The sequence below is a fragment of the Eurosta solidaginis genome, chromosome 4, assembly GCF_040869045.1.
Source record: "Eurosta solidaginis isolate ZX-2024a chromosome 4, ASM4086904v1, whole genome shotgun sequence".
Classification (NCBI taxonomy): Eukaryota; Metazoa; Arthropoda; class Insecta; order Diptera; family Tephritidae; genus Eurosta; species Eurosta solidaginis.
Genome location: NC_090322.1, coordinates 265,628,969 through 265,645,649, shown reverse-complemented (window position 1 = coordinate 265,645,649; position 16,681 = coordinate 265,628,969). Strand labels below are relative to the sequence as shown.

General features: G+C 36.1%; 2 protein-coding genes across 2 annotated transcripts; one reads left to right on the top strand and one right to left on the bottom strand.

Moving 5' to 3' along the window:
* The first annotated feature begins 8,294 nt into the window (after positions 1-8,294).
* DCTN4-p62 (dynactin subunit 4) lies at positions 8,295-12,493 on the top strand. Its single transcript, XM_067781070.1, has 7 exons — positions 8,295-8,479; positions 8,538-8,683; positions 8,745-8,875; positions 8,938-9,092; positions 10,913-11,075; positions 11,241-11,841; positions 11,905-12,493. Exons 1-7 carry the CDS (start codon positions 8,351-8,353, stop codon positions 12,101-12,103), a joined length of 1,524 nt encoding a protein of 507 aa, XP_067637171.1. The 5' UTR covers positions 8,295-8,350; the 3' UTR covers positions 12,104-12,493.
* Positions 12,494-12,903: 410 nt separating this feature from the next.
* On the bottom strand, positions 12,904-16,236 carry LOC137249503 (IWS1-like protein). The gene is made up of 6 exons (XM_067781069.1): positions 16,064-16,236; positions 14,511-15,974; positions 14,287-14,455; positions 13,853-14,216; positions 13,380-13,787; positions 12,904-13,317 (listed from the first exon to the last, which is right to left on the bottom strand). Exons 1-6 carry the CDS (start codon positions 16,080-16,082, stop codon positions 13,195-13,197), a joined length of 2,547 nt encoding a protein of 848 aa, XP_067637170.1. The 5' UTR covers positions 16,083-16,236; the 3' UTR covers positions 12,904-13,194.
* Positions 16,237-16,681: the final 445 nt, after the last annotated feature.

The window sequence follows — 16,681 nt, the reverse complement described above, 5'->3', positions numbered from 1 at the left end:
TGAATAACAAAGAAAAGTATCAAAAGATATTTCACATAAATTACAAGCATATTTATTTTAAAGTTGATAATGTTCAAGTGTATTTGTGGTTTACAACTCGGCCAACCTGACTTAAGACCGTCCCCGATCATATAATTTAAAAACTAAATTAAGTTAAAACAAGTAAGGACGGGACTGTCTTCTTCATACTTTCATGACTTCATACTTTTCATGAATGGGGCTGCACAATAATCTTATCCCGTTCGTAATCTCCAAATAATCGGATGTATAAGATAAGAAATATATAGATGTACATACGTAAACGATTTTTAAGATAAATATAAAATAAAAAATGGCAAAAAAACCCCCTTATCTGAACGATCGGTTGTATGGGATATATATTATATATAGCTCCGATCGAAATGATTTTTACAGGAAATCTTCTATGATATATTAGAATATATATCATTAAGTTTCACGTTTTTATATTGGAAACTAAGGGAGAAATGACCAAAAATCTTTCTATCTGAACGATCGGTTGTATGGGATATATACTATATATAGCTCCTATCAAAGTGATTTTTCAGGATATCTCCTATGATATATTAGAATATATATCACCGAGTTTCACGTTTATACTTTTTAAATTGCGGCAGAAATGACCAAAATCGTCTTATCTGAACGATCGGTTGTATGGGAAATATATGTTATAGTGGTCCGATCCTACCGGATCCGACAAATGTCTAATATAATACAAAAATACATCCTTGTGCCAAATTTCATTGAGATATCTCAAAATTTGAGGAACTAGTTTGCGTTCAAACAGACAGACGGATGGACGGACAGACGGGCATGGCTACATCAACTCGTTAGTCGCCCTGATCAATTCGGTATACTTAATGGTGAGTCTATCTTCTGTATTTCTCAATGTTACAAACATCGGACCAAAGTTAATATACCATTTCATGTTCATAAAAGTATAAAGAATATTTTTAAATTGTTTACATATTTTAAAATTCTTTATATATAAACAGATAATTATAATCGAGATAACAATCCTAACAATCCGATAAAAGCTAATATTTCATAACTCATTTAATTCTTCAGCAGAAACGACCCCATTACTATTATTTCCAAGCCACTTTCTCATTTTATTAGCTTCAACAACGCCATCATACGGTAATTGAGTCAACTGGCAGTTTTCTACGTCTAGCACCACATATCTACCATTTCCTAAAATCTTATGTATTACGTAAGGGCTTTTAAACCTCGGTATGAGTTTTTTGTTTGTTCCCACAACCGAATCTACATTTCTTATGACTACCAAATCTCCCACTTCATATTATTTTCCCTCACACTTTTTTTTTAAGAAATAGTTTAAATTATATTCCTTCTTTTTCTTAATAGCTTCAGATGCATTTAATCTAATTTGTTCCAGATCCCGCGTTTCATCAACATTTATTCTATTATCTAAGTACTCTGTGAACTCATCCACCATTTCACCCTCTGTTCTACGCCGAATAAAAGTTTACTAGGAGAATTTCCCGTAGTACTGTGAACAGAATTATTAATGGCATATTCCACTTGGAAAAGTTTGTTGGACCAATCTGCATGGTTAAGTGGATGACTAAGTTTACCTAACATAGTTTTCAAAACTATTTACTCGCTCCACTTTCCCATTCGCGTGTGGAGAGGCGGTAGGTACTTTAGTCTGTAATATGTTTCGCTTTAATAAAAAATTTTCAAAATCCAATGACGTAAACCATGTACCTCTGTCGCTTACAATGCGTTTTGGACGACTATAGTAACTAAAATATTTATCTAAAGCAGCATTAACTTTTTTGATACTTGTTGAATTTGTCGGATAAAGTTTAACGCATTTTGTAAAAGCATCAATCACGACTAACAAGTGTTTCCGTTTAAATTGAATTGAAGGTAGAGAACCAAAATGATCAATATGAATTGTATCAAATGGTTCAGGTTTTTAGGTATATTAAACAAATTTCGTTCATTTACTCGAACAGGCTCTGCATAAATAATACACTTGAGACAGTTTTGTATTAATTTTTCAATTTTTGTTTCATTTTCGGAAACCAATAATGTAAACATAACGCATAACGTCATCACAGTTTTTTGAACAGATTGATGCCCTATTTTTTCATGTAGCAGTCTTATAATATTGTCCTCCATTTCTTTTGGCACATAAAGTGCTACTTTTCTTTTTCCTTTGTCTCTATAAATTAAACCATTTGAAAATCTCAAGTCTATTACTTCTTCTTTTTCCATGCGCTCTTTTAAAGCTCTTATTTCATTGTCACGTTCTTGGCATAGCTGTATTTCAAATTCAGCTTCACTAATATCTATGCTGGCAACTTGACATCGACTTAACGGATCAACATGTCCCATGGATGCACCAATGTTGAATAGTATAATTAAAACTTTCAAGTTCTAATGCCCATCTTGCAATACGAGAATTCACCTGTTTCTTCCCAATTGCAATCTGTAACAATTTTAAATGGAATACCTTCAAGATATACTCTAAATATTTTCAACGCGTAAATTATTGCTAGAGTTTCAAGTTCGAAACTATGGTATCTGCTTTCAGTACTTGTAGCAGTTTTTAAAAAATAAGAAACTGGATGAAATTCATGATCATCTTGACGCTGCAATAAAACTGCTCCGAATCCCAATGAACTTGCATCACAATGTAGTTCTGTTTCTTTTAAAGGATTATAAATAGATAACACTGAACTTTCAGTCAATTAAGTTTTAAGTTCCTGAAATGCACTAACGCACTGTTTGTTAAAATCAAAGCTTACATTTTGTTTAAGCAGTTGTTGTAATGGTTTCACAATCCGAGAAAATGATGGTACAAAGCGTCGAAAAAAAGAAAAAAGTCCTATGCAAGAGTGTAACTCTTTTTGGTTTCTTGGTATAGGATAATCTTTTATTGTCTTCAAATGAATATCTGTAAGTGAAATGCCTTTAGAAGTTACTAAATATTCAATTTCGTGATAGGCAAATTTACATTTGTTAAGATTTAACTTTAGGACTTTTTCTGAAATACGTTTCAAAACTAAATCTAATAATTCTTTATGTTGCTCAAAACTTCGCGAAGCTTTATTATATCATCCATATAAATAATTATTTGTTTTGAATCAATGAAGTCTCTAAAAATCGTATTTATAAATCTTTGGAATGCAGCAGGTGCGTTTTTTAATCCAAATGGCATTCTTAAATACTCATATTGCCCATTCGGCGTTACAAAAGCTGTATACTGAACAGATTCTGGTGACATCTTGACTTGATGAAATCCACTTTTCAAGTCTAATATTGTAAATATATTTTTTCCTTCTAAATATTCAATGCAGTGATCTATTAAAGGTAGCGGGTAATCATCCCTTACTGTTAATTTATTTAAACCTCTGTAATCTATACACATTCGCATTTTACCTTTTCTTTTAACTAAAACTATTGCAGAAGCATATGGATATGGTGAGTTACTGGGTCTAATGATGTCTTCCTTCATCAGCTCATCAATAGTAGTTTCTACAACGATTTTTTCTTAATATGATAAGCGTCGCGGGGTCCAATAAAACGGGGTTTCGGTCGTCAAATGAATTTTCATTTCATAATCGATTGGACGAACAGTTATATCCTCTGCTTTAAGGTAGGATTTTATTATATCATGCAAAATTAATATCTTAGTTTTATCTAATTTAAGGTTTATATCTGGTTCTGGAAAATCGGAAAAAATATCAATACAAAATATATCATTAGTATCTGTAATTTCATTATGACATCCGTTTACTAGAGCTAAAGTAGGCTTCGGACTATCATTGATTGATCTTACATCACTTCGTGTTGTAACGTCGTCGCGTCAAGTTATTTTCCCGACAACTCAACCGCGTGCTATAAAAGGACGCTATTCATGCGGTTGAGATCAAAAGGGCGGATAGTGAGGGAATCGAAATGACAAAAAATTATTAAAAATAGTTGAAAAACTTAAAATTTATCGTACTTGGAGTAAACCATTAAATCTAAATATAATTCAGCGTACTTGGAGTAAACCATTATATCTAAATATATAAGAACCTTAATTACGCAGAAACCTACGCACATGGTTCTGGCCTTAGTGTATTACCTGTGTGTTGGTGGAGCAACTGTACAACAATGTAAAGACATTAAAATTTGAATATATAACATGGTGTTATGGATTAACACCAATGGAGGGATAACCTGGTGTGTTTTATAAGCTTAAGCTTTAACCAAGAAACTAATAATCCAAAAAAAAAAAAAGATTGATCTTAAAAGATCGTATCTGCTGACATATTTGACATATTTTGAGTTTCATTTTTTTTAATATACAATACCATAATCGAATGAGCTAAGATCTCGCATTCCGGAATTGTTGTATTTGTAATCGAATTTGAAATAAAAGTTTGATGACGTAGCGCTTTTGAATTTTTCGATTTATTACATTTCTCTCATGTTTCGCTACCAGTGTTCGGAGTATTTAAAACTGTTACCTGAACAAACGACTACCAAAGAAATTGAAATTTCAATTTCTTTGCGACTACGCCGGAGTAAAAATTAAATTTTCGGAGTATATTTTTTCTTCCTTTTTGCAAGCGGGCGAAAAACTAACATAAAATTGATTTGGTGGCTTGGCAAAACTTTCGATTGTGTTTTCGCCATAAAATGTTTCTTAGTAAAAAAGTTATCTGCCTATCAGATGCACATGGAGTCAGCCTAAAACGTGTAGGATGACCAATTAATGCTCCCATAAGCACACCACATTCTGGAAGAAAAGTGGGCTCTATCTCCCCGCCAAAAAATATTATTATTATTTTCGGTTTACCATACATATTTTATGCTCTTTTAATGACAGAAGGTTTCAATACCAGGGCAGATTCCTGTAGGATAATGGCAACCTGGTAACTGACGTACAGAGTGTGGGGGAAGACGAACCCGATACCCCGATCGCCGATGATGAAAAACACTCCCGGCATCCAATATCATGGCTAAAAAACTACAAGGAGCCAAGTAATGACGGGATACCCGTCGGGCTGTTCAAACATGGAGGCGAAAATAAAGAAGCAAAAAAAAGTGGATCTTAAAGTAAATTTGGACAGAAGCACTTGCTGTCATCGTGGCCTTTGTAGCTACGTCACTGTTGACGGATATAAATTCGATACTGTGAAGGCTTTCGTTCAATTGGGAAGCAGCATTAAAAGCAAAAACAATGTCGGCCTAGAAATCATGATTTGCAAACGGAGAATAACTCTTGCCAACAAGTGCTTCTTCAGGCAATTGAAAAGTAAGGTCCTCTCTCGACGAACAATATTCTCGCTCTACAAGTCACTCATCATACCTGTCCTGATGTATGGCTCGGAATCATGGAAGGTGTCGAGAGAAGATGAAATGGCTCTTGGAGTATTCGAGAGAAAAGTTCTCCGGAAGGTTTATAGTTCTATCCGTGATGTTGACGGCGAGTGTCGAAGGAGGTATAATGATGAGTTATATGAGCTTTACGCAGACATGACGATATTGCAACGATTGAAAATCCAAAGGCTTTGCTAGCTAGGGCATGTTATGCGGATGAACGAATACGCTCCGGCAGTTTGTAAACAGAGGAAAGAGAAAACCTGCACTGAGTTGGCAGAGACAGTTGGAGGAAGATTTTACCTCGTTTGGTTCCCCCAATTGGCGACTGTTATCGCAAAACAGAGTTAGCTGAACTCACTGACTCAATGTACTTCAAGAAGTGCTGTATGTTGAATTTTGGCAGGATTTACAGATCACACCCGAACACATTTTTTGCTTACATTTTACTTATTTTTTTTCACTCCGTACGAAAAAAGTACAAAAACTGTAAGTAAAATGTGAACAAACATGATTTCACGTCATTTCATCCAATCGTCACTTGTAAACCATCACCTTTTCATAGGTATACAATAAAAACTTCAACCAAAACATATTAGGTAGTAATACTATTTGGTTTCAACTCGACCCAAATAAACCTTTGAGTAAAAAAATGTAGTAGGAGGTAAGAACGGAGCAAAATAATCCGATTGGAATAAAGTTTGAACACTGCGTCAGTAATAAAACATGTTATCAAAAGCGTGACGTCACGCCGAGAAAATTTATTTCACGGCTAACTATGACTTTTTGCTCCCTCATTTTTTAATGCGAGATCTGTTTATTGGTTCATGGTACAATACCACAATTTTCTCTTATTTGTATTAATTTTTCTCTTGAATATTTCAATTTTAATTTTTTTAAGCAAATTTTAAATTTAGACAGGAAATCTCGTCCCAAAATAACTGGCATGAGCAAACATTCATCCGATAGTAAACTTAATTGTTTTTATTTCATTTTTAAAACAGAATAAACAATTTAATTCATTTTTAATTAATAATTTTTTTCCATCAACTCCAATTAAATTTGAATACAATGAACGTCTGTCCGCTCATATTTTTTTTTTTATATTTTAAAATTGTTTTACAATTATTTTTCTATGAATATTTGTATACATCAAAAAATTAATAACAAAGAAAAGTATCAAAAGATATTTCACACAAATTACAAGCATTGTTATTTTAAAGTTGATAATGTTCAAGTGTATTTGTGGTTTACAAAAGTATAAATTAAAAATTGCTTAAAATAAATGTTTTCATACATTTAAAGGAATAAGGGTAATCCCCGCTAAAAAACTCATACGTGTCGAAACTCCGTCAAATTTCTTTGAGGTGCAATTGCTACTGAAATAGTGACAAAAACCTATCACGAAAAGTTTTTGACAGATTTTCTGAATCGTCAACAATTGACGAAAATTGGTTTGCTTCAATATCCAACACTTTTCTTAACTATCTGCTAGGTGAAGTGCCATTGTTCTGCTACATTTTAATGACTGCGATTTTTTTCGTAAGAAATCCATTGAGGTGAATTGAAAATTGTAGAAGGCTTAATGAAGGTAGGGAAAATTATAAATTTTTACCTCAGTGAAAACAAAGCAAAAAAAGCTTGGTTATAGCCTAAAAACGACCAAAATTGAAAATAAGGTACCAGCGTTTATTTCTCTTTTGTGGCACTGTTTACGAATATGTGGGCAAGAGAATTAGCGATACCCAATCGAATAAACTTTGCTTTCAGCCATTAAAAAAGCTGCAATTTTTCTTATTTCACCGAGTAGCAGACTGCCGTATCTTATATATTTATCCTCTTTGGTTTCACACCTCCCTTGTTCTAGACTATTACCGTTTAAACTGTCAAAAAACCGTTAGATAAGCTAAGTAAAAACGTTGAGCGAATGTAGCGGAAAAAGTGTATACTCAGTAATTTGACGTAAAGTCCCACCCGTGGAGTGGATCAAAACAGTCAACGGGACTTTCAGAAAGTTATCACTCAACAATTGACTAACAGTGGTGTTCGCTGAAAGCACAAATCACACACAGAAGATTGCGCGTTCACGAGTTCAAAATTGCTTCGTTCTGCGCAGGAACGTCACACTTGTTTGCTTGAGCGAATGAAAGAAAGAAAAAAAACAAGAGCTAAAGAAAAATTACGTAAAATTGCCCATGAAAAGCAGCTGACTTTTGTTTATATGCGCAATGCGCAATCTTATGCGGGTGATTTGTGAGCACTCATTATAGCTATCATCCGGTGGCAAAATCTAATTTTGCATGTAAATGCAACAACAACGATTTGAGGCAGATAAATCCAGACAGAAGTCTGGTTCAATTTGTGAGCCAGATAATTTGTTAATTACTTCTTTTTAGGTTGGCAACGCGGCCTTTAATATACCTACTTTTTCAAAAATAGATGTCGCTGCTTAGCCTTTCGCCGTATGAGTTAAATGAAAAACAGCGGCGACATCTGCCTATCACATTTCACGTGTGCGAAAATTTCACGACATCTGCTTCTCAAGTCTCTCAATGATCCAGAGCATTCGTGAGCCGGAGTTGTAAAACTCACTGAAAGACGGCATGTATGTATTCGACCTTATCGATAACACTCACCATGGGACCTTCTATAATTCCATCATGGTTTCGCACAAATCACATTCCCAGATTGCGCATTTACGAGTTCAAAATCGCTTCGTTCTGCGCACCAACGTCATAGTTGACTGCTTGAGCGAAAGAAATAAGAGAGAAAAAAACAAGAGCTAAAGGAAAATGACGTATGAAATGCCCATATAAAACAGCTGATCTAATGTTTACATGCTGAACGCGCGATCTTCTTTTGTGATTTTTGGGATCAAGGAGTGTCCTTATCGCTACAATAACAACATTCGATGTTATCGATAGCCTCTCATCTATAGGCGGTTTAGTCATCGCTCACCCATAACTCACTAAAATTTGGAATAAAAATGGCAAATTTCATGCAAAAAAGTGTCGTTAACTATGCTTGCACTTGTGGCTTAGTTAATCCAATAACTAAACTATTTTTCTGCAGACATTGCCTCAAGCTTCGGTGTGGCTTTTGTGTTTGCCATGAAGTAATACGCTGCTCATATGAGATATTCACGTTTATTTATTCAAATTCATGTATTATAGGTTGATTCTCATTTCTGTTCGAACTGTTTGGAAAATATTCCTTCATCGGAGGCAAAGCACAAAAAGAATTGCTGTACGAATTGCTTTAATTGTCCATGTTGTCAACACACTCTATCCGCTCGAGCTACAATGGTTGTGGTGCCGAAGTATGCTTGCATGCCTTTATTGCTTTTTATTAACATTCCAGGTAAATATTTTATTTTGTAGGAAAAATGATGAACCTTCCAAAGAAGGCGAGGGTGATGGAGCCAAGGCTGTTACAAAGAAGATGTACTATCTCTCGTGTTTGGGTTGTCGGTGGACCTCGCGTGATGTGGGCATACCCGATCAATCTGTTGGTAAGCTAATGCAAATTTAGAGTTTTAAATTTTTTAAACATTTGCACTAAAATTATATACAGCAACTGGGGCTTGGCCAGAAAATGAATGCTCTTATCAGACACGTTTCAATTCGCTACTGGAGTATTATCAAGCTGTTGTGCTGCAGGATAAGCAGGAGAAACAAGAATATTTGCGACGCAAAGCGCCTAAAGCACATAAATTTCCAAGCTTAACTGTACGTATGTAAACTCTAAAAATACTTATGATCATCATTACTTGTTTTAAATGCGTTATTGGCCATTGGGTTACAAATCACTCTAGCTATACCTGGTGCGAAAAAAAATGACGCAAATCTAGGAACTGGCGGAACGTGTTCTTTGCTTGCTGGTGATATTAATACCATTGGTCTTAACAAATGGGCAGCAAGGACTTGTACAGAAAGTTCAGCAAATTTAGTACTCTTAAGTGTTTTAGTAATGACATAGTAGGCTCTGAATTAATCATTTCTGAATTGGTGTTTCATAACATTCATTGTGGATTATCCACAATGATAACATTGTTAAAAATCTATTAGCTTTGGAAGTCAAGCGTTCAGCAACGAGGAAAATGAGTATGAAAGGAGGTTATTTAGTAAAAAAAAGTGTACAAAGCTTACACGACTATCCTATGACCAAGCCAAGAAATAGCCGCCCAAAGGGATCAGCAAGCAACCAGTTATAAAATAATGTTCTATCCCCAATTACGATAAACCGATCCATATCAAAGAATGTTGTCAGATACATAGTTGTACTGAATGCAGCCTCAAGAGAACGTTCCAATTGGTAAAAAACCACCTTGATAGGGAACTTAGAATATACCCGCCGCAAGTATATAATTTGCAAATTGATTCGAGGGGTTGCCTGGGCAATATATAGCTTCTCCAACCCAATTGTCAACCTCATCTACCCGTGGCGAATGCTGTTTTTTTAACGCCCGAGGTTCTGGCGACCCCAAGTTCCCTATGGATCTAGGTGGTGGGGGGAGGGGCGGGGTGGTATGGCCTAGAAGGTTTCATGTGATCATATCAAATCGTTCCCGAGATGGTCGGGCTTGTACCTTAATGGTACTTAGTGCCGGATCTGCATCCGGTAAAGGATCATCAACATCGATAACACTCCCCAGAAGGCTTCGGAGAGTATTCTTATCGGTACAACAACAAAAACAACGTGTTCTGCCATTCTTACGCCGCCATAACCGTTAATCTGTATTTTGGACTGACTGCTCCAGAACATTACGCTCGTGTCACCAAAAAGTAGTTTGAAGATAACAATGTAAACTTTATTAGGAAATATTTTAATCTGCCCAACGTGCCTTAGTTACGGCCAACTAACTAAGCGATATTGGGTCTTCATCTATCTAATTACGCACCTTCTACTAACGTTCGAATCGCTGACCCCTTGAATCTATAACTCCAATATTCAGTGGTGCAAAATGGCTTTTATTTAGACTACTTTGGGGGGAGTACTTCACAACCTATAGCGTGTTTAAATCAAATTGATTGCTGATTCCTCGGCTTGCGCTGGTTTTCTCGTTCGCCCATTTCTCCTAAGGTCTAGTCATTTCGCGAACATGTGTTCCAGAACAGTTGTATCTCATGCTTGGTTACCCAGCTATATTCATGTATATTTGTAGTTTATGCTTTTCTTCTAGCTAAATGCGTGTGTATGTGTGAGTACTTCTGCTTTAGCTACAGGCTACATATATGTATGTGAAATATCTCTTCGCTTCGAGCTGCTGGTTATGTGTGTGGAATGTTGTTCGTTGCCTTGTATATAAGTGTCGTTGCTTGCTGTTTTTGTTGTTGTGATTATTTACTAACAGCATAGTGATGCTAATATTCGCCCCAATACTAAAGCCATACATGTATAACATACAGATATGAGCTGTATGAGCAGCACGGAAACATAAACTTAGTGCAGCCAATAAAACCCAAAGGTTTTTTTAATGCATCAATTAATTATGTATCAAAACATTTGTTTAGTAATAAATGCTACATTTATTCTTCTGTTATTGCAGGATCGTACTGGACTAACGGTTTCAATGATACGTCGTCAAATCGGTTGGCCCGATAAAAATACGCAAAAAGCAAAACCAGTAAATATTACTCCTTCAAGTGCTACAGATGAACCTGATGAGTTGCCTGCGGAATTATTTACACAACCGATAAATCTTAGAAATAGTAATATAAACCTACAAGTGAACAGGATAGTTATATTCTGTAACTTTTTCGTTGATTTACTAGTTTAATCTTTGCTAATATAAAATTCTTTTTAACTATCCTACTTACATGTAGATATAACAGCTCAATAAGAAATATAACTAATGCATTGTTTTTCTTTTGTAGTCAGTAACATCAAACAACGCCATGGACAACCATCCGATCAACCATTCAGTGTCAATAAGCTATATCCACAACGCAGAATTCTTTGGATAAAACGTTCCTTGCGCTGTCGCCAATGCGAGCATAATGTCATAAAGCCAGAATATCATCCAACATCAGTGAAATACCGTATTCAACTATTTGCTAATTATCATGTACCAGATGTTTTACTTGTGCGTAATGAACACGCACTAAATGCTGGTAGATCTAGTTCTATTATACTGAAACTAACGAATCCAACTATGCATGATATGTCTATAAAAATCAAAGATTTACCTACTCTTGCTGAGGAAATTAAAATGATTGAAGAGTTTAAACTCGCATGCAAAATAAAGGAAACAACGGTCTCATCTACAGCTGCTGAATCATTAAAGTCAATAACAAGTTCGCCATCATTAACAAGCACTACACTTTCGCGTCAAACGTCTCTAATCGAAGAGCCTCGTTTAGTGCAACAGAAATCTAATGCTAAATTAGATAATCATGAAATAAAATTTGTGCTTAATCAGCGTGATGATTCCACTGAATTTGATGAAGATGTGCAAACGCCTCGAGAAGAACCTGAGTATAATTAGATTAATTAAAATTAATTCTCAACCGCTCTTATTAAGTAAAATCTTATTTACAGGTTTATTATTTGGCGCAAATCAAACAAAGTATCAATACGTTTAAATTTTACACCAGAAAATTCGTTGAAAGCAGGCGATTTGGTTACATTGGGATTTACAATGGAATATACATATGTCAATACAGTGACCAATGCACCAACTACTCATACATTAAATGCCCGTGTTTTTGTCGATGTTGGTCAAATAGTTGAAGCATAAGCATTGCATACAGTTCAATATAGAGCTTATTCTTTGCGTTGCTTTTCATATTCAACGTAGGTTCGGACTGTACTAGAACTATTTATATAACAATAAAGAAATCTGAAATTCTTTTAACTCCTATGTTCATATGCAAAATATTTGTAAGACATCGAATCCCTAAGATCTTTTCCAATCCCGGGATTTCGGGATTTAAAAATGACAATCCAGGATCCTGGGCTTTTTCGGAACTGTCCAGACTTATTTTTGAATTTTGATTCGAAAATACTGATGTTATGTAAATGCATACCAGTGGTTAAATATAAACATTCATTCAGTCCAATGTTTTAAAAATAATCAAAAAATTAAAACTAAACAAATAAAAAAGTGGTTTCGCTTTGAACAAAAATATTTACTTTGTCTTGTACACTTTACACACACAAGTGTTTCGAATGAATTTCAGCCAATTTAAAACACTTCTTTAGCTTAAAAGATTCCTTAGTAGGGGAGATTGGTGATAGCAGATAGTTATACATCAAATTTCAATGCACACCAAGCTATCCCCGGATGGAAAGATGTATATTTCCTTCGAATTCAGATCATTGTGTTTTGTTAGAAAGCCGTACTTTACCAGAAAAAGAAAATTTCCTTTGATTTAAATAAGACTTTTACAAAAATAATAAACAGGGTAAACATGCATCAGTTACAAGTTACTAGTTTTCCAATATAAGATCCCAAGAAAATCCCAGAACTCGAGGCCTTAGTATATAGGATTGTAAAGTGGTCAACCCTTGTGCACCGCAATTCAAAAGACTCAAGCGTAGTCTAGGAAGTTCAAATTAATTTATTTAATTTTTATTAAACATGGCCGGGTACACATTTATGTTGCAAACCGAAGTGGCCCAACATTTTAATTTATCATGTGTATTTGCTGTTTCCGCAGTGGACTCAGTTCTTACAATAAACACCGAAAAGCTTCTTTGCTTTTTCAAGAAAGCATAGTACATATGTACATATATATGAAGCGCACTAGATTGTTTGGCTTGTTGTCATTTATATATATCACTTTAACAATTCGTATTATTCGCGGCGTGCATATATATATAAATTGATTAAAGAGCCATTTTCCTTCCTTCGATAGAAATTTCAACAGCACGTCTTGATGCTTTCAAACGCTTTGCGTCCAAGAACTTTTTCATGTGCTTTTCAAAGCGATTTGGCTTGCGTTTCGTAGACTGAAATATAAATTTAAATTGATTTTAGTATATATACTCATATATTTTTGATAATGATATACCGAAGAAATTTCTCCCTCAACAGTTGATTTCGGACGTACGACATAATCTTTATTTGATGGCAACGGAACGCGAGCTCGTGCTACCCAACCTTTATCACCTGGCCGTAATGGCTTTTCTTCAGATTTGCCAAAAGCCGAGTTCAAACCTTTCTTTTTGTTTGAAGATGTTGGTTGTGGTTCTGGTGATTTGTGTCGACGTGGCATCTGTGCTAAATCGCGCGCTTGACGTTCTTCCTTTGACATTGCTTTAAAATCACAACTCAAATTAAATATTGGACGTGCCCATTCCGATATTAAACGACCAGCTCGATCTCGATTTGCTTTTGTTTCTTGTGGATGTTTATATAAATACATAACAGCCTTTCCGATTCCTGACTGCTTCAAGTAACTTTTATCAATAGTGGGAAACTATAAAAATATTCATAATTTTTCTATGCGCGCAATTTAAAGTGTATGTGAAATATTAAACTTACATCTGCAAGTAGTTTTAAGATGCTTTCACGTATCTGTAAACAAGGTAAGCTTCTGTTTGGTAAAGGGGCTAACCAATCTGTAAGCACATTCAAAATATTATGTTCCAAAAAGGCTAGCTGCAAATCTTTTTTAATAAGCTGCGACATCACCATCTTAAGCATTGAAATCTTCTTTGTGGCAGGAGCACCTTCCATGTTCAAATGTCGGTCTTCATCCGCTGCATTCTTCATACCAACAATCAACTGATCGATTAAGTCGTCATTATCATTGATCAAACTTATATCGCGCTTTCGTCGTCGTACTCGTTTCTCCTCTTTCTTACGGAGTAACATGGCATCGAAATCAGAGATCAAATTGTCATGTCTACAAAAGAGCAACGAATTTAGGATGAATTTTTATGAATTAGCAATTTCATTTATAATTTTTTACGTACTCGCGACCCTCGTCAATCGGAATATTTTCATCATCCGAACTGTCATCGGCTTTTTTTTTCTCCACTTCACCTTCCTCACCCTCTTTAACAACTCGATCACCATCATCGTCATCCTCGTTGTCGGTGTCTGTGATTTTAGCCCTTTTATTTGAAGCCGACGGAGCCTCATCTTCATAAAAACAAATAAAGAAACACTTAATTAAAAATTTTAAATTTTCACTTACCCTCTGAGTCGCTTAAAATGTTACGTTTCTTTGTCTTCTTGATTGTAGGTGATCTTGAGCCACTTTTTGAGCGGGATCGAGATCCAGATCGTGAACGGCTACGTGATTGCGATTTCGACTTTGAGCGTACAACAGAGCCGGACCGGGATCTGGACCTTGTCTTCGAATGACTGCGGCTCCGACTGCGACTTCGACTAGTACGACTGCCAGACCGACTTCTAGATCTTGCTGAGCCGCTGCGAGAGCGTCGTATAGATGCACTGCCTGAACGACTCCGGGAACGTATGGAACCACTATGTGATCGTCTTGATCCACTTCTAGACCTACTGGAACCACTTTCACTCCGTGAACGTTTGGAGCCACTACGAGAACGACGCGATCCACTGCGTGATCGCCTGGAGCCACTATAAGAACGAGCGGACCCGCTACGTGAACCACTGTTAGACCGTCTAGATCCGCTTCGTGAACGTCTTGATCCACTTCGCGATCGTACGGAACCACTACGTGAACGCTTAGATCCACTTTGTGAACGTCTAGAACCACTTCTTGAACGCGTAGATCCTGAACGTTTGGACCCACTATATGAACGCCTGGATCCACTGCGTGACCGTTTCGAACCACTGCGCGAACGTCTAGATCCACTACGAGAACGTTTGGAACCACTGCGGGATCGTTTGGAACTATGTGTCGAGCCACTACGTGAACGTATAGATCCACTTCGAGAGCGGTTAGACACATTACGTGATCGGTTGGATCCGCTGCGATGTGAACCGTGTTTTGAAAGTTCGGAACCGCTCCGAGATCTATGTGAACCACTTCGTGATTGTTTAGACCCACTACGGGATCGTGGAGAGCCACTGCGTGAGCGCCCAGACCCACTGCGTGAACGTTTTGATAAACTTGGTGAATGAACAGAGACACTACGTGATCTGGAACGTTTGCCGCTCACCTCTTTTGTCGCATCTGCATCAACTACCTCGTCACGTTTAGTTTGATCACTTAATCTGCGACTGGGACTTCTACTTCGCCTTATACTGTTATTGCTATCTTTACTTACTTCAACTAGCCCATTTTCTACACTTGGGCTTCTACTATGACTTCTGCTTTTTGATTTAACACTTCCGCTACCATTTAACTTATTTTTTTCACCATTTTCTTCTTGGTTAACGGTTTCTGTTGTTAATGTAGGTGGCTGAGGACTTTGTGAACGTGATTTCGTAGATTTTTCATTATTTTCAGCAGGGTTAGGGCTCTGACCTCTATCGTCTTTATTGATTTCTTGGTTTTGTTCATCACTTGCGTTCTTGACTTCATAATTGCCGTCAGGTTCACTTTTGCCATCATCATGTTTTTCAATACTAACTCCTTCGTCGGCCTCTTTCAGTATTGTTTTATCCCCTATTGTTAAAGGAGATTTGGGTGATCTATTGATTGTTGCAGCGTCGTCAACACCTCCATCGCACACTTGTAAAATAAACATTATCAGGACCAATACAGCAATGACCAACTTAACCTCAATTTGTTACAAAGGTGTTCTTGAATAAAGTACTTACTATTTTCAACAACTTCCATTATGTTTCAGTGATTTTTTTCAAGGCCTATACCGAGTAATACGGTTTTTGCCAAAATACCCTCTGGAAATCCAGAAAATTTCCTATTTTCCTTATTTTTTCGCCAGGTGAAGATTGACGCTATTTTGACACAATAATAAAAACATGGATGGTACTGAAAAATCGATAGTAAAAAACGATTGCACTTATTACTTTTGAATACACTCTTGTTAACATTTATAAGAGCACTTCTTGTCTAACACTTTGGCGCATAGCCATTGTCGTAATATAAAAGGTTTGGGTAACGTTTAACGATCTAATTTTTATCAAAAATTATTAAATGTGGTATGTTTGGCAGTTTTGAACCCTCTTCAATCAACGTGGAAAAGGATTCAGAACCACGACCCCACGTACTGAGCCTGCTGGGGCATTCCACCTTGATTGCACAGAGAGGTGGACTCAAATATACAGATACGCGTCAGTTACAATAATATTAATATGACCCCCACGTTTGTAGCCATATTCAAAATCAAAATCAATTATGCAAAATCCAAAGACTGTATAATGTATAAATGTGATCTCATAGATTTAATCTAATTCCAAAGACTGCAATAAATAAAT

Excerpts from the sequence above, each read along its gene's own strand:
- DCTN4-p62 (XM_067781070.1), top strand. The coding sequence starts at position 8,351 with ATGGCAAATTTCATGCAAAAAAGTGTCGTTAACTATGCTTGCACTTGT. Across the intron at positions 8,876-8,937 it reads CATACCCGATCAATCTGTTG|CAACTGGGGCTTGGCCAGAA; the intron begins GTAAGCTAATGC and ends AATTATATACAG. Across the intron at positions 9,093-10,912 it reads ATAAATTTCCAAGCTTAACT|GATCGTACTGGACTAACGGT; the intron begins GTACGTATGTAA and ends CTGTTATTGCAG.
- LOC137249503 (XM_067781069.1), bottom strand. Across the intron at positions 14,456-14,510 it reads CATTTTAAGCGACTCAGAGG|ATGAGGCTCCGTCGGCTTCA; the intron begins GTAAGTGAAAAT and ends GTTTTTATGAAG. Across the intron at positions 14,217-14,286 it reads CCGATTGACGAGGGTCGCGA|ACATGACAATTTGATCTCTG; the intron begins GTACGTAAAAAA and ends GCTCTTTTGTAG.